Here is an 18,683-nt window from a genome sequence, read left to right as displayed (position 1 = left end):
AATTTTGAGGAAGCTGCTGGGTCTTAGATTTCAATCCAGTTGTCTAAACACGGCCCCTGTATTTCACCTAGGCCAGGTGTAGGCAACCTTGGTTCTTTTATGACTCGTGGACTTCAACCCCCAGAATTCCTGAGCCAGCATGAGGGAAACTTTGGCCCCTTCAAGACTTGTGAACTTCAACTCCCAGAATTCCTCAGCCAGCATGAGGGAATTATGGCCCCTTCATGACTTGTGGACTTCAACTCCCAGAATTCCTCAGCCAGCATGAGGGAATTATGGCCCCTTCATGACTTGTGGACTTCAACTCCCAGAATTCCTCAGCCAGTCATGCTGAGGGGAAAGGGAGGTTTCCAAGCTGAGCCATGCTGGCTCAGGAATTCTGGGAGTTGAAGTCCACGAGTCATTAAAGGGCTAAGATTGCCTACTCCTGACATAGGGCTAGGCAACCAAGATCAAAGTAGATAGAGTCTCTCTTGAAGGCAGCTTTTAGTGATCCATGCATCCCTCTCTCCCAATAGTAGCACCCCAAAAGTCTCAAGTGTTTGAGACAGGACGACTTCCTTACCCATCATAAGGAACGAGATCACCCATTGCAGCACTGAAATTATCTGCAGCTGCTTCTCCACTTTGGACTTCGACAGCCAAGAGAGATCCTGAAGGGCTGATAATATGCTGGAACCGGTCCCTGAAAGGAGAAAAGGAAGAGAATTTGGTCTATGGAACGATTTTCAAAGGCTTCCCCAACCGATTCCTTCCAGATGCTTTGAATGCGACTCTCCGCATTCCCTGTTAATTAATTCCCTACTAACCATTAAGTATCCATTCTCTACTAACCATTAGGTAGTCATTCCCTACTAACCATTAAATATTTATTCCCTGCTAACTATTAAGTATTCATTCCCTGTTAACCATTAAATATTTATTCCCTGCTAACCATTAAGTATCCATTCCCTACTAACCATTAGGTATTCATTCCCTACTAACCATTAAGTATCCATTCTCTACTAACCATTAGGTAGTCATTCCCTACTAACCATTAAATATTTATTCCCTGCTAACTATTAAGTATTAATTCCCTGCTAACTATTAAGTATTAATTCCCTGCTAACCATTAAGTATTTATTCCCTGCTAACCATTAAATATCCATTCTCTACTAACCATTAGGTATCCATTCTCTACTAACCATTAGGTATTCATTCCCTACTAACCATTAAGTATTCATTCTCTACTAACCATTAAGTATTCATTCCCTACTAACTATTAAGTATTCATTCCCTGTTAACCATTAAATATTTATTCCCTGCTAACCATTAGGTATTCATTCTCTACTAACCATTAAGTATTCTTTCCCTACTAACCATTAAGTATTCATTCTCTACTAACCATTAAGTATTCATTCCCTACTAACCATTAAGTATTCATTCCCTACTAACCATTAAATATCCATTCTCTACTAACCATTAGGTAGTCATTCCCTACTAACCATTAAATATTTATTCCCTGCTAACCATTAAGTATCCATTCCCTACTAACCATTAAGTATCCATTCTCTACTAACCATTAAGTATCCATTCTCTACTAACCATTAAGTATCCATTCTCTACTAACCATTAAGTATTCATTCCCTACTAACCATTAAGTATTCATTCCCTACTAACCATTAAATATCCATTCTCTACTAACCATTAAGTATTCATTCCCTGCTAACCATTAGGTATCCATTCTCTACTAACCATTAAGTATTCATTCCCTACTAACCATTAAGTATCCATTCTCTACTAACCATTAAGTATTCATTCTCTACTAACCATTAGGTATCCATTCTCTACTAACCATTAAGTATCCATTCTCTACTAACCATTAAGTATTCATTCCCTACTAACCATTAAGTATTCATTCCCTACTAACCATTAAGTATTCTTTCCCTACTAACCATTAAGTATTCATTCCCTACTAACCATTAAGTATTCATTCCCTACTAACCATTAAGTATTCATTCTCTACTAACCATTAAGTATTCATTCCCTACTAACCATTAGGTATTCATTCCCTACTAACCATTAGGTATTCATTCCCTACTAACCATTAGGTATTCATTCCCTACTAACCATTAAATATCCATTCTCTACTAACCATTAAGTATCCATTCCCTACTAACCATTAAGTATCCATTCTCTACTAACCATTAAGTATCCATTCTCTACTAACCATTAAGTATCCATTCTCTACTAACCATTAAGTATTCATTCCTACTAACCATTAAGTATTCATTCCCTACTAACCATTAAGTATCCATTCTCTACTAACCATTAAGTATTCATTCCCTTCTAACCATTAAGCATGCCTGGCTGAGGAATTTTGGGAGTTGAAGTCCACGTCATAAAAGGGCCGAGTTTGAAGACCCCTGCTCTAGACTGACCCAATTCATGCAAACTTTCAACAACAATCCAACCAGCCCCAAACATCCTCTATACCAAAAAAAAAAAAAAAGTCTCAAATCCTACTCAATTTCAGTCATTATCGTTTCTGAGACAAGGCCCAAGCCTTGCTGGATTTTCAGCCCACATTAACTTGGGAGATCAGCAGAGTTCTTTAAGAAGAGCCAGCAAAAATTCACAGGGCGTTAAGTTGGGGATAAACTTGCCACATCTACACAGTCCTACAAAGTACACAAAATCAATGGAATGGGTTGCCTTCAGACATTGTGGGTGATCCATCAGTGGACGTTTTTAAGAAGAGACTGGACAGCCATTTGTCTGAAATGGTATAGGATCACCTGCTTGAGCAAGGGGTTGGTCTAGAAGACCTCCAAGGTTCTTTGCAACCCTGATATTCTATACTTTTCACCCGGTTTGGTCAAGTTGAGTGAAGACAGTGAAACATACAACAGAGCAAGAAACATACAACCTAAGGATCGGAAGGGAGCACAGAGGTCATCTAGTCTAACCCTTTCCCACCTCAGAAATCTACTTCTATACTTAAACCAGTTGTGATGCTGGCTCAGTTTAGATCAGGGGTCCTCACTCGGCCCTTTTATGACTTATGGACTTCAACTCCCAGAATTCCTCAGCCAGTGTGCCTGGCTGAGGAATTCTGGGAGTTGAAGTCCATGAGTCATAAAAGGGCCGAGTTTGAAGACCTCTGGTTTAGATATAACCACTACTCTATGGTTAAAAGCTGCAGGAGCAGGGAAACTCAGGTCCTCCAGAAGATGCTGAACTACAATTCCCAGTATGCCCCCTATTCACCATATTGGTTGAGATTGCTGGAGATTGAAGTTTTCAGAAATGTCACTTTCAGGATTTCAGTTTTTCCAACATTTCAAGCCATAAACCAGGGTTTCTCAGTCTAGGCCAGTAAGATGTGTGGGCTTCAACTCCCAGAATTTAGCTGTGCTGGTTGGGGCATTCTGGGAGTCAAAGTCCCCACATCTTAAAGGGGCTAAGACTGAGAAACACTACCCTAGATTGTCGGCGGTCGCAACCTTGATAGCCACAAAGCACAACCTCAAATCCTGACTTTAAACTGTCTTAAACTGTCTTAGAGGCAGTATGGTCTAGTGCAGCGGTTCTCAACCTGTGGGTCGGGACCCCATTTGGGGTCGAACGACCATTTCACGGGGGTCGCCAAACAACTCAATCCGCCATTTTTTCCCCCTTTTCCTTAGCTGTGCTACTCCCTTTTATTCTATTGGCTTTTGAAAGCCAATAGAATAGACTCTCTTGAATAGAGTCTAATTCTATTGGCTTTCAAAAGCCAATAGGAATTGTCCAGGCTGTCTCTGCCCTGCTGAGCCCGCCAAAAGTCCCAGTCTGCAAACGGTGCTGCAAGTTGTCTGCGGCGAAGGCGAGCTGTCTGGAAGCTTCCACCCCTCCCTGCTGAGCAACTACTAAAAATGTAAGGAAAAGAGGGCCAGGGGTGGGAGGTGGGAGGCCGGCGGGCGCAGGGAGGGTTGCTGGCATGCATGGGCCCGGCAGGTGCCTTACCTCCCTTGGGCTGGGCCAGCTGGTGGCCCAGCCGGTGGTCGGCCTGCGCCATTTCTGCCGCTTGCCAGCTACACCTCGGCCAGCGCAGGGGGCGGCACCACGCATGTGCGGCGCTCCCGGGCAGGGAAAGTCCTCGACTTACGACTGGTTGGGTAGTCCTCGACTTACGACTGGTTGGGTAGTCCTCAACTTACGACCGGTTGGGGGTCGCGGCATTAAAAAGGTTGAGAACCACTGGTCTATTGGCTAAGGCACCAGCCTAGAAAGCCGGAGATGGTGAGTTCTAGTCCCACTTTAGCCATGAAAGTCAGATGGGTGACTTTAAGCCAATCACCAGGAGACGGTGAGTTCTAGTCCCACCTCAGCCATGAAAATCAGATGGGTGACTTTGGGCCAATCACCAGGAGACGGTGAGTTTTAGTCCCACCTCAGCCATGAAAATCAGAAGGGTGACTTTGAACCAATCACCAGGAGACAGTGAGTTCTAGTCTCACTTTAGCCATGAAAGTCAGATGGGTGACTTTGAGCCAATTATCAGGAGACGGTGAGTTTTAGTCCCACCTCAGCCATGAAAATCAGAAGGGTGACTTTGAGTCAATCACCAGGAGACGGTGAGTTCTAGTCCCACCTCAGCCATGAAAGCCAGCTGGGTGTCTTTGAGGCAATCACCAAGAGACGGTGAGTTCTAGTTCTGCCTTCGAACATGAAATCCGGCTGGGTGACTGTTCAGCCCAGCCCATCACACAGAGTTGTTGCAGAGAAAATAAGAGGAGGAAGGAATATTAGGTGTGTTCGCCACCTTGACTTATTTACAAACAAAAATAAAGACGGGATAAAAAACAGCTAACTGAAGAATGTTGCCAATCCCCTGTGCCAATCATGCTCGCCCTGAAAGTCCCAACTGGCTGGGAATCCTGAGAGTCGTTGTCCCTGCATCCCTGCAAGGCGCTGGATTCAGAAAGCTGGGTTGTAGATCTGCAATCAGCTTGGGAAGCAACTGGGTTGTGTAGGGATTCCTGTTTTTTTGCTTCTCTCTTATATTTCTGTGCGGAGACAGCCGTGCTCCTTCTTCATCCTTTTTTTCATTGGCAGGGCTGGGTTTAATCATCCCTGCATTCTTGATCTCCACGAATCATCCAGCGAGGCAGGTTGGCTTGGAAACCGCCAAGGTTAAAAATAATCTTTGGAAAATTGGGTGTGTGTGGTTTTTTTTAAACTGTATGGAGCTGAGATAACAGCAGCAAAGCAGGCTGGAGGTGAACGATGGTGGCCAATTGTGTTGCCCTGGAGATAAGACTGAAATCAGAGATTGCAACACAGCCACAGTTTCTCTTCTTCTGGATTCAGAGTGCAGAGTAACAGAGCTGGAAGGGACCTTGGAGGTCTTCTAGTCCAGCAACCCTGCTCAAGCAGGAGAACCTACTGTATACCATTTCAGACAAGTGACTGTCTACTAGTCCAGGGGTGGGCAACCTTGGCTCTTTTATGACTCATGGACTCGTGCTAAGGTTATCTACCCCTGGTCTAGTCTCTTCTTTAAAACCTCCAGTGATGGAGCGCCCACAATGTCTGGAGGCAAGTGATTCTACTGGTTAGCTGTCATCACTGTGAGGAAGTTTCTCCTTAATTCCAGGTTGCTTCTCTCTTTGATCAGTTTCCAACCATTGCTTTCTTGTCTTGCCTTCTGGAGCTTTGAGGAATAAGTTGACCCCCCCCCTCTACCTTATGGCAGCCCCTCAAATATTGGAAGACTGCTATCATGTCTCCCATAGTCCTTCTTTTCATTAAACTAGACAGACCCAATTCTGCAACCGTCCATCATATGTTTTAGCCTTTAATCCCCAAGTCTTCTTTGTTGCTCTTCTCTGCACTCTTTCTAGAGCCTCAGCATCTTTTTCATATTGTGGTGATCCTATTCCAACCACATCACATCACCATCTCCAATACGCCAGCTGTGGACTCCAGGGTTATCCGCAGATTCCTCCTTGGACACCCCAGTTTTTAGTTTGGTACAACGGGTTTTAACTTTTAAACACAATTGCAAATGATTTTTTCAGACCAGGAAGTCAAACACCGGCCTTTAAGTTAAGTATGTCCTTGCTGAAGTTGGTAGGTGAAAAATATAAAGGGGAGAGTTGCTTATTTTTTCAGGAGCGAAAGAAAGAAAGAAAGAAAGAAAGAAAGAAAGAAAGAAAGAAAGAAAGAAAGAAAGAAAGAAAGAAAGAAAGAAAGAAAGAGATAAGCAGGTTATTGTTGATCAACATTCAATAAGGAGTTTCATCAAGATGATGCTATAGTTCAGGGGTTTTCAAACTTGGCCCTTTTATGACGTGGACCAACTCCCAGAATTCCTGAGCCAGCATGGCAGAACTATGGCCCCTTCATGACTTGAGGACTTCAACTCCCAGAATTCCTTAGCCAGCATGGGGGAACTATGTCCGCTTCATGACTTGTGGACTTCAACTCCCAGAATTCCTCAGCCAGCATGGGGGAAATTATGGCCCCCTCATGACTTGTGGACTTCAACTCCCAGAATTCCTGAGCCAGCATGGGGGAACTATGGCCCCTTCATGACTTGTGGACTTCAACTCCCAGAATTCCTCAGCCAGCATGGGGGAACTATGGCCCCTTCATGACTTGTGGACTTCAACTCCCAGAATTCCTGAGCCAGCATGGGGGAACTACGACCCCCTTCATGACTCATGGACTTCAACTCCCAGCATTCCTCAGCCAGCGTGCTTGACTGAGGAATTCTGGAAGTTGAAGTCTACAAGTCATAAAAGGGCCAAGTTTGAAGACCCCTGCTGTAGCTTGATGTGTTTTGAGGGAGCAAACTTTTCTTCTTTCCTTTTTTAGTTATTTACTGTATCCCATACTGAGGAATTCTGGGAATTGAAATCCACATGTCTTAAAGGTATAAAAGCCAAGAAACACTGATTTAAGGACTGAATCAACCAACTGTTTGAACTGGAAGCTGACTGAGGACCAATTCAACACCTTTAATACAGGTGTTCAGGTAGTCCTCATCTTACAACTGAGCATTCGAAGTTACAACAGCACTGAAAGAAGTGACTTATGACCGTTCTCAATATTTATAACCATTGCCAGGTGATCAAAATTCAGCTGTTTGGCACCTGGCTCCTATTTATGACAGTCGCAGTGTTCCCGGGATCCTGTGATCCCCTTTTGCGACCTACTGACAAGCAAAGTCAATGGGGAAGCCAGATTCACTTAACAACCGTGTTACTAACTGAACAACTGCAGTGATTCGCTTAGCAACTGTGGCAACAAAGGTCGTAACATGGGGCAAAACTCACTTAACAACTGTCTCACTTAGCAACGGAAATTTAGGGCTCAGCTGGGATTGAGGATTTCCTGTAATTCCACATTGATGCGATTCCTACCAACTGCAATCAATCAATCAGAATAGAGCTGGAAGGGATCTTGGAGGTCTTCTAGTCCAACCCCCTGCTCAAGCGGGAGACCGTATGCCATTTCAGACTGGTGGCTGTCCAGTCTTTTCTTAAAAACCTCCAGTGATGGAGCACCCACCACTTCTGGAGGCAAGCAGTTCCACTGGCTAATTGTTCTCACTGTTAGGAAGTTTCTCCTTAATTCCAGGTTGCTTCTCTCCTTGATTAGTCTCCATCCACTGTTTCTTGTCCTGCCTACAGGTGTTTTGGAAAATAAGTTGACACCCCCCCCCTCTTTATGGCAACCACTTGTGCGAAGTCAGCCCCCCAGAGAAGGAAATATTAAAAGGGCAAAATATTATATTTCCTCAAAGGATCTTAAAGAGGCAGAAAAGCATGCCCAGTTTTTCTTAATAGCCCCAGGTCTCCCTCCCCCAAGCAGGAACCAGCTCTGTAGAAATGCAGAAGTAATAATCCATTCAGGAAGGTTGGAGCCCTCCAGCTAGAAGCTTAGGAAGACAAAGAGACCTAAAATCTACATCCCCCACCCAAACTCTTAAGAAAGGACATAAAAGGATTAATCCACAGATGCCAAAGGGCACACTCAGACTCAGGTCAAAGTTCATGCCACAGGAAATAGCCTCAAACAGGAACAGGAAACAACTCCAAACAAAAGGCTCCAGCTATAGCCTAGATCAGTGTTTCTTCATTTGGGCAACGTTGAGACAGGAGGACTTCAATTCCCAGAATTCCCCAGCCAGCCTTGCTGGCTGGGGAATTCTGGGAGTTGAAGTCCGCCTATTTTAAAATTGGCCAAGGTTAGAAAAACACCGGCTTAAGGTGTTGGGCTGCCATTGGGAATAACTCCCTTCTGACTTTAGATCACTTCTCTGTCCCTTCAATCTGTCCTACCTCCAAGGGCTGTCGTGCTGAGGGAGAAAATTAACAATAAGGACTGTTAGAAACATAGGAAACTGTTGGCAGAAAAAGAGTTATCTGGTGCCCATTGGATCTAGCATTTGAGTTTATTTGTTTCTTCCTTCCTTCCTTCCTTCCTTCCTTCCTTTCTTCCTTCCTTCTCCCTCCTCCCTCCTCCTTCCCTTCCTTCTTTCCTTCTTTCTTTCTTTCTTTCTTTTTTCTTTCTTCCTTCCTTCTCCCTCCTCCCTCCCTCCCTTCTCCCTCCCTCCCTCCTTCCTTCCTTCCTTCCTTCCTTCCCTCCTTCTTTCTTTCTTTCTTTCTTTCTTTCTTTATTTATTTATTTATTTATTTATTTAAAATTTCTGTCGGAAGACAGCCATGTATTTGCGCCAAGGATTATTAAACTCAGGTTATGTACATCACCTTGAGGAAATGATAGGATATGTCCCGAAGGCATAAATACATAAATTGGCATAACTTGTGTGAGTGAAGGATAGCAATTCTCAAAGCATTATAACTTTAAAACCTGTTTAAGCGACGGGCTCTCTTACGTTAAGTAGGGACAGAAAGTTTCCTGAGCTACCTGTTGAAAACGAAGGGGACTGATTGATTTCTCCAAAATGCACATCAAGACAGTGGCATGTTGTTAGTGGCTCATTCCTTGAAAAAAAAAAAAAAACCTTGCAGAGCAAGCTCACTGGAATAGCGCTTGCTAAAAATAAGATTTTTATTCCCTGGAGCTCCAGGAGACATGACTCTTAACACTTGAAACCTTTTTCCCGCGGGCTGGAATATTTTGAAAATTAAGATTTAAAGGTGGAGACAAAGATGCTTTTTCACAAGCCAACTGGACTTTCTTGTTTTTCTTTGGAGACGTTTCGCTTCTCGTTCAAGAAGCTTCTTCAGAGTTGGTCATTAAAGAATTGGCAGGGACCCTGGAGGTCATCCAGTCCAACCCCCTGCTCAGGCAGGAAATCCTATACCATGTCAGACAAATGGCTATCCAACCTCTTCTTGAAAATTTCCAGTGTTGGAGCATTCGCAACTTCTGGAGGCAGGTTGTTCCTCTGGTTAATTGTTCCAACAGTCGGGAAATTCCTCCTTAGTTCCAGGTTGCTTTTCTCCTTGATTAGTTTCCCTCCGTTGCTTCTTGTCCTGCCTTCTTCAAGTGCTTTGGAGAATAGCTTGACTCCCTCTTCTTTGGGGCAGCCCCTCAAATATTGGAAGACTGCTCCCATGTCACCCCTAGTCCTTCTTTTCATTAAACTAGGCACGCCCAATTCCTGCAACCGTTCTTCATACGTCTATTGTGAAACACTAATTTCTTTGTGGCTGTGGTTTAATGTGCTGTGCAAATGCAGATCCCTTTCTTTGTTTGTGGTTGAGGCTAATTTCATTCGAAGGGTCCAGCGTGAGCAAAAACAATACCTTGGCAGCTGGGTCTGAAGAGTTCCAATAACAAACATTGCAGATTTCAGTTGCAGGACAGAATTTGGTGGAACACAACCGATAACCCATCAGAATAAATTGTACTTTAATCGGGATTGCTTCATTTTTCTTCGCTTCAGCCAAAGTTGCGCAGAGAGTCCAAACACGTGGCTTTGTGCCACCGGAGTGTTTTTCATGATAAATAAATACTGAACAACCCCAGCTGAGAATGAGATTTCATCAGCTCCTTGGATGTTTGCCCAAGAATCAGGTGGGAAATAAAATAAAGAGAGCTTTGCAGGTATTGGCGTTTATATGGGCCATAGGTGTCAAGAAGAGAGCAAAACACACACCTCCTGGCTAACAATAAGGAAATGGAGATTACATAAATCAACAGATAGGATTTGAGCGTGTTGAAGGAAAAGTCTTCATCATGGTTCAGTCCAAGCCGGGAATAAACAACATGGTGATTGCTTTAGATATAGCAGAACTTTGAAAATCGACTTTGCTTCCTTCTCACTTATTCCAAAGCAGGTCAGTTTTGAACTTCTTTCTCACCTTTTCCCGTTTTCTGGGGCTAAGCTCAAGTTTCACTAACGATTGCCCAACTATCTTCCCCCAATCTGCGTCCCCATTCCTTCCTCCCTAGTTAGAGAGCGGTTTTTCCAGATCTGGCAGAGCAATTAAGCCTCCTAAAGACAGTAGTCCTCAACTTATGACCACAATTGAGCCCAAACACTCCATTGCTAAATTAAATTCAGTGAATCTGGCTTCCCTTATTGACTTTGCTTGTCAGAAGGTCACAAAAGGGGGGATCACATGATCCCGGGAGACACCGCAACCGTCACAGGTACATGTCAGTTGCCAAGCCTCTGAATTTTGATCATGTGACCATAGGGGGGGTTCTGCAATGGTCATAAGCGTGAAAAACTTCATAAGTCACGTTTTCCAGCACTGTTGTAAATTTGAAGGGTCACTAAACAAACGGTTATAACTTGAGGACCTACCCCCCCCCTCCCAAACAACTCATCTGATGTCTGCTCTTCAAAAGAAATCAGACCAGGATTCCAAAACCTAGGATACTAAGCCTACCATTGCTTTGCTGCTGTTCTTCCTTCTGCCTCCCAAGGTTATTCTCACAGTCCATTAAACCTGATCTCACCTGCCTGTTTTATCTACCCATTCATCAACTTGTGAAGCCGCAGCAAATACTAACATGGATTGGAGAACTGCAGAAAAGCAAAAGGGGGGGGGAACCAGACACACAACAGTCAGGGCTTAAAACAAGGACACCAGTTCAATTAGGCATGACAGCTCGACCTAATTAAAATATATATATATCCCTAGGGTTAATGGAGCCAGGCTGTAACATCTAGAGAAATCTGCCAGGCAACTTTTAAGAAGCCAGATTAGCTTTCCTGTACAGTATTGAACATCAGGAATCTGGTAGGAACTTTGCAAGACGATCAGATGTTATTATTTATTTAGTTATTAAATTTGTTTACTCTCCGCCTTGCTGCAAGGCTATTTTGAACAGCTTGCAACATTAAAATAAGACCGTATGTCTATACACATATCTATAAATAGATGATAGATAGAGAGAGACAGATAGATAAAAGGAGAGAGAGAGAGATGATAAATGGATGGATGGATGGAGAGAGATAAGAGAAATAGAGATAGATAGATAGATAGATAGATAGATAGATAGATAGATAGATAGATAGATAGATAGGTGGGTGGGTGGGTGGGTGGGTGGGTGGGTGAGTGGGTGGGTGGGTGGATGGGTAGATGGATGGATGGATGGATGGATGGATGAAGAGAGATAAGAGAAATAGAGGATAGAGATAGATAGATAGATAGATAGATAGATAGATAGATAGATAGATAGATATAGATATAGAGAGATATAGATGATAAATGGATGGATGGAGAGAGAGAGAAGAAAGAGATGAGATAGATAGATAGATAGATAGATAGATAGATAGATAGATGATAGAGAAAGATAGAGATAGATAGACGTACGTGTATGTATGTGTGTGTGTATATATATATAGATATAGATATAGATATATAGATATATACATATATATATATAATCACAATAAAAATAATAAAACAATAAAAAGTTATAACTAAAAGACAAGAAGATAGGGAGTAGAAGGTATAGCAGGCGATTAAATTCTATTAAAAGGTAAAAGGTTTTTTGAAGCTGTAGTTCACCCCCCCCCAAAAAAAAATTATTCCTTTTTATAAAATGTTTAAGTTTGAAAAGATGCTATCAAACACCCAGATTCTTCACTACCTAGACCGAGCTGCCTAATACTTACCTTGCAATTAAGCCTAGCTCTCAAACAAAAAAGGATTTGTAAAATAGTCACTCTTATTATTTATTTATTCGATTTTTATCCCACCTTGATTACTTTAACTCAAGGCGGTAAACATATTTAAAGACTCCTTCCTCCTTTTTTTCCCCACAACAACCACCTTGCGAGGTGGGTTCGGCTGGCCCAAAGTCACCAGGGCTGCTTTCATGCCTAAGGTAGGATTAGAACTCACCGTCTCCTGGTGATTGGCTCAAAGTTACCCAACTGGCTTTCATGCCTAAGGCAGGACTAGAACTCAGTCTCCTTGTGTGATTGGCTCAAAGTACAGAGCCGGCTTTCATACCTAAGGCAAGACTAGAACTCACAGTCTCCTTGTGATTGGCTCAAAGTTACCCAACCAGCTTTCAAGCCAAAGGCGGGATTTGAAATTTCAGTCTCCTAGTGATTGGCCCAAAGTCACCCAACCAGCTTTCAAGCCAAAGGCAGGACTAGAACTCTCAGTCTCCTGGTGATTGGCCCCAAGTCACCCAGCTGGCTTTCATACCTAAGGCGGGACTAGAACGCTCAGCCTCCTTGTGATTGGCCCAAAGTCACCCAACCGGCTTTCATGCCTAAGGCAGGACTAGAATTCTCAGTCTCCTGGTGATTGCCCCAAAGTCACCCAGTTGGCTTTCATGGCTAAGGCAAGACTCGAACTCACCGTCTCCCGCTTTCTAGCCTGGTGCCTTAACCACTGCCCCAAACTGGCTCAAACACTAAACCAGTGATGGCAAATCTTTTAGCGACCGAGTGCTCAAAAACTGGCTCCGCCCCCGCTCCACCTCCTTGCTCCGCCCCCCCGCTCTGCCCGCCATCCCCCCGCCCCGTCTGCCCGCAGGGCCACTCACCACCTCCAGGGCCCGCCGCAGATCGCCCAGGCAGCCCAGCAGCGCTATGGCAGCCACGCCCTCTGCCCGCGCCCTGCAGCATCAACTGTGCATGATGGGGCGTGAGGGCAGAGTCTTGTCTACACTGCCTGGCTGCCATGTCCTTGGCTGCACTGCTCCGGGTGGGTCACCCTCGGGGGCGACTCTCCTCCAAGGGGGGCTGCTGGAGAGGAGGGGGTCGCAGGGGGAGGCAAGGCTGGGGCAACGGCACGGGTGCCCACAGAGAGGGCTCCGAGTGCCACCTCTGGCACCCGTGCCATAGGTTCGCCACCACTGCACTAAACTATCTAAATGAGGACATCATCTCCCCAGGTTAGTTCAACCAACAACGAATCAATGTTTGAGTGGAGGAGTCTGCAGGAAGAGCATTGCAAAGAAATGCAAAGAAGATTCACACACACCACACTACGGGTAGTTCCTGAGTCACAGCAGTTCATTTTGTGACCGTTCAAAGTTACAACGGCACTGAAAAAAGTGACCCGTCCCCACCTTCAGCGCTTGGAAACTGTCTCGTATTTATGACGGTCGCAGTGTCGCCTTTTGCGACCTTCTTGCCAACGGGGAAGCCTGGTTCACATTAACAACCGTGTCACTAGCGTCGCAGCTGCAGTGATCCGCTTAACAAGTGTGTGTGTGTGGGCACACGCAAGGTCGTAAAACGGGGCGAAATTCACTTAACGTTTCATTTAGCCACAAAAACCTGGGGATCCATTACGGTCGTAAGTCGAGGACTCCCTGTGTTTTGGCAGTTGGACACTCAAAAGGTCCTGCCGGGCCTGACCCTTCTCATGTGCTTGTGCAGCTAAAATGTTGCAGCTTGTGGATTTTGGCAGGCGGATCTTTGCTCTGACCTTGCAGAGGGATTAGAGGTAGAGTCCGAGGGAGTTTGGAGAATCTAAAGTTCACCCTTCCCTCAAATAACAACTAACAGGGTTTAAAAAGATCACGAAGATCAGATCGGTTAGAGCAGAAGACCAGATCTCTTTCTCTCCCTTTTGGAGGGTTCCTAGCAGAAACGGCTTCAAAGGTAGACTGCCTTAACACATGGAAGCTCCGCTGCGAGAGAGTTCGATGTCCAGAATTGGCACCTAGCAGCACCTGATCTGTTTGTCAACTTGGTTACAATCAAAAAGAAACGGAGCTCCTAAAATAGCTTTTTTGATAACCAGATTGGACAAGGGGTCTTCAAACATGGCCCCTTCATGACTTGTAGACTTCAACTCCCAGAATTCCTCAGCCAACATGGGGGAACAATGGCCCCTTCATGACTCGTGGACTTCAACAATCAGAAATCCTCAGTCAGCATGGAGGAACTATGGCCTCTTCATGACTCGTGGACTTCAACCCCCAGAATTCCTGAGCCAGCATGGGGGAATTATGGCCCCTTCATGACTTGGGGACTTCAACTCCCAGAATTCCTCAGCCAGCATGAGGGAACTATGGCCCCTGCATGACTTGTGGACTTCAACTCCCAGAATTCCTCAGCCAGCATGGGGCAACTATGGCCCCTGCATGACTTGTGGACTTCAACTCCCAGAATTCCTCAGCCAGCGTGCCTGGCTGAGGAATTCTGGGAGTTGGTCCACAAGTCATAATAGGACCAAGTTTGAAGAGCCCTGAGATGGGATGAGAGTTACACCTCCCTGTAGGCTTAAGTTAAGGCCAAAATAAACCCCATTTCTAAGTTCTAAAATGTACGAAGCTTTGAAAAATTAACCAGCATTCAAAACTCCCCATGGTGAGTATTTAGTGTGGGCATGCTGGAGTCCTGTGCAAGCATGACACGAAAATCCAGCCCTTGCATGAGTTTAGTTCCTAAATTCAATATGGCTGACTGGGGAATTCTGGGAATTGAAATCCACCCATCTTCAAGTTGCCACAGTAGAGAAACACTGCCCTAAAGCAAGGAAGGCCAACTGACCACAGATGTAGCATTATCCAACCCCAGATAGACAGTGCAGCAAGCCAACCTCAAACCAGGATAAGAAGAAGTGGGCAAACATCCTCAAGGATAAATCAGGGGTTCTCAACCTTGGCAACTTTAAGACTTGTGGACTTCAACTCCCAGAATTCTGGGAGTTGAAGTCTACAAGTCTTAAAGTTGCCAAGGTTGAGAACCGCTGCTTGACTAAACCAAAAATTACCTTTAAAAAAAAGCAAATAAACAGCATTTTACTGCAGTGCATTTAATCAACTCTAGTTTTCCAAATACTGGTATACGTTTAAAAAAAAATCATTGCTAAAGAAATTGCTATCACGGTTCTCCATTCCTATACATTTTCTCCCCTGGTCTCCGAGATTTTAACCTTTTGACCTCTTCCCAATAGGAAAAGCAGGCAAAGCCAAATACTGGGAAGGGGGGGGGGTTCCTTTAAAGCATAGTAATAAAGTTATTTATGGCGGTTAGCACAGCGGATGTTTAGACTGGATTTGGCATTTTTAGGCACCTCTCGTCCTTCCCAAAGACCTGGGAGAGGCAAATGGAACATAGAATGCATACGGCTGGATGGGACCTTGGAGATCCTCCAGTCCAACCCTCTGCTCATGGCAGGAGATCCTATACAATCCTGTATTATATTATAATGTGACATTAATGTATAGGAATATATGGTATAGGGTTTCCTGCCTGAGCAGGGGGTTGGACTAGAGGACCTCCAAGGTCCCTTTCAACATTATTATTATTATTACTACTACTATTATTAAGATTAACATTAACATATATTATATTGTATTATATATTATATTTTAATATACATTGTATGATATATCTTCTACCTTTATCTTAATCTTATATCTATCTTATATATCATACTGTACATCATATTGTACATATATATATTTCATATCATATTATACATATTATCTTATCCCTTTATCTGATATCTTCATTTTATATCTTATATTATACTATATTTTATATCATATACTATATTACACCTTATGCATATCATATTATCCCTTTATATCTATATCTTATACTGTATCTCTTATATTGTATATCATATTATATCATATTATCTTATATCTGATATTATACCTTTATATCTTATACTGTATATCTTATATTGTGTCATATTATATCCTATTAGCTTATAACTTATCTTATACTTTATCTGATATCTTCATTTTATATCTTATATTATACTATATTTTATATCATATACTATATTACACCTTATGCATATCATATATTATCCCTTTATCTTATATCTTCCTCTTATATCTATATCTTATACTGTATCTCTTATATTGTATATCATATTATATCATATTATCTTATATCTGATATTATACCTTTATATCTTATACTGTATATCTTATATTGTGTCATATTATATCCTATTAGCTTATAACTTATCTTATACTTTATCTGATATCTTCATTTTCTATCTTATATAATTTATACTATGTTTTATATCATATATATTACACCTTATGCATATCATATTACCTTATCCCTTTATCTTATATCTTCCTCTTATATCTATATCTTATACTGTATCTCTTATATTGTACATCCTATTATCTTATAACTTATCTTATACCTTTATCTTATATCTTATACCGTATCTCTTATATTGTATATCACATTATATCCTATTAGCTTATAACTTATCTTATACCTTTATCTGATCTCTTCCTCTTATATCTACCTTATATAACTTATACTGGGTATCTTGTATCATATCATATTATATCCTACGAGATCCTATATATGTTATGATCATCCTTATGATTATTATTCTATTAAACCTTTAGCTTATATCTTATACTGTATCTCTTATATTGTATATCACATTATAGCCTATTAGCTTATAACTTATCTTATACCTTTATCTGATCTCTTCCTCTTATATCTACCTTACATAACTTATACTGGGTATCTTGTATCACATCATATTATATCCCTACGAGATCCTATATATGTTGTTATTATGATCATCCTTAGGATGATGATTATGATGATTTCCAGCGAGCAGCCCACTCCCAGCCAGGGCTCTCTACTGCTCAGGATCTCCATAAAGAGGAAAAGCAAGCGAAAGAATAGGCTGATCCTAAGACCCTGGTGGGGGGCGGGGGCGGGTTTTCAGACGTCTGGATCCTTCGCCTCCCGCCCTCCCGCCCTCCCCTTGCCACGAGAACCAAAGCGGGGAAGGAGCCCCAAAAGACGCGCAAAGGGATGCGCGGCATCCTCGACCCCCTCCCCAGTCCCCCCCAAGGCCCCCCCCCGCGCAGAGCCCTACCTCGCAGGACCCCCGCGTAGGCGGCGATGAGCGTCTTCATGGCTTCGGCGCGGCGCCCTTCAGCGCCCGTCCATGCCGCGGGGGGCAGCCGCTCCGATCTCCGCCGCCCGGCTCGGCTCAGCCAGCCCAGCCCAGCGCCCGCCGCGCCGCCCTTTATAGCACCTGCCCGGGGCGGAGCCGGGAGGGCGGCGGCGGAGGGGCGGGAGGAGCCGGAGCCGTTGCTCGGCGCCCGGGCATTGTGATGCTGCGCGCCCCGCCGGCCCCTCGCCCTGGAGGCAGACGCCCTCCGCCCGGCCGGCGGGGATGGAGCGCGCCCAGGGAGGGGAGGGGCGTTCGGGCCAGGAATGCCCCCGGGGAGGGGCGCTCAAAAGAGGGGGAGACCCAGGACCAGGGGAAAGCCAGAAGGAGGGGGGGTACACAGGACCAGGGTCACTTAAAAGAGGGGGGCACCCAGGACCAGGGAAAGCCAGAGTGAGGGGGGTACACAGGACCAGGGTCACTTAAAAGAGGGGGGCACCCAGGACCAGGGAAAGCCAGAATGAGGGGGGTACACAGGACCAGGGTTACTTAAAAGAGGGGGGCACCCAGGATCAGGGAAAGCCAGAGTGAGGGGGGTACACAGGACCAGGGTCACTTAAAAGAGGGGGGCACCCAGGAGCAGGGAAAGCCAGAATGGGGTGGGTGTACACAGGACCACGTCACTTAAAAGAGGGGGGCACCCAGGAGCAGGGAAAGCCAGAGTGAGGGGGGTACACAGGACCAGGGTCACTTAAAAGAGGGGGGCACCCAGTTCCAGGGAAAGCCAGAATGGGGTGGGGGGTACACAGGACCACGTCACTTAAAAGAGGGGGGCACCCAGGAGCAGGGAAAGCCAGAGTGAGGGGGGTACACAGGACCAGGGTCATTTAAAAAGGGGGGCACCCAGGACCATGGAAAGCCAGAGTGAGGGGGGTACACAGGAACAGGGTCACTTAAAAGAGGGGGGCACCCAGGATCAGGGAAAGCCAGAGTGAGGGGGGTACACAGGACCAGGGTCACTTAAAAGAGGGGTGCACCCAGGATCAGGGAAAGCCAGAAGGAGGGGGTACACAGGACCAGGGTCACTTAAAAGAGGGGGGCACCCAGGATCAGGGAAAGCCAGAAGGAGGGGGTACACAGGACCAGAGTCACTTAAAAGAGGGGGTACACAGGACCAGGGTCACTTAAAAGAGGGGGAGACCCAGGCCAGGGACAGCCAGAAAGAGGGGGATACGCAGGAGAGGGTCACCCAGAAGACGGGGAGACCCAGACACAAGGACACCCAGAAAAAGGGGGATACCCAGGAGCAGGGAGACCCAGGAAGAGGGGGATCCCCAGAGGAGGGTCATCCAGGAAGAGGGGGACACCCAGGAAAGGGTCACCCAGGTCAGCTCTGGGACCAAGGCTGCATGTGGATGGCTTTGT

General features: G+C 44.7%; 1 protein-coding gene across 1 annotated transcript in view; it reads right to left on the bottom strand.

The window, feature by feature from the left end:
* LOC120318288 (diacylglycerol O-acyltransferase 2-like) overlaps nucleotides 1–17,402 on the bottom strand; it is a 45,385-nt gene extending 27,983 nt beyond the window's left edge. Inside the window, 2 exon segments of the mRNA XM_039365705.1 lie at nucleotides 566–685; nucleotides 17,241–17,402. Coding sequence (XP_039221639.1) covers nucleotides 566–685; nucleotides 17,241–17,280 — 160 coding nt within the window. The 5' untranslated portion in view covers nucleotides 17,281–17,402.
* Nucleotides 17,403–18,683: the final 1,281 nt, after the last annotated feature.

This window comes from Crotalus tigris, unplaced genomic scaffold, assembly GCF_016545835.1.
Source record: "Crotalus tigris isolate CLP2741 ecotype Arizona unplaced genomic scaffold, ASM1654583v1 scf7180000020156.337934, whole genome shotgun sequence".
In the NCBI taxonomy this organism is placed as follows: domain Eukaryota; kingdom Metazoa; phylum Chordata; class Lepidosauria; order Squamata; family Viperidae; genus Crotalus; species Crotalus tigris.
The sequence above is the reverse complement of the archived record's forward strand: the minus strand, read 5'-3'. Positions and strand labels throughout refer to the sequence as shown.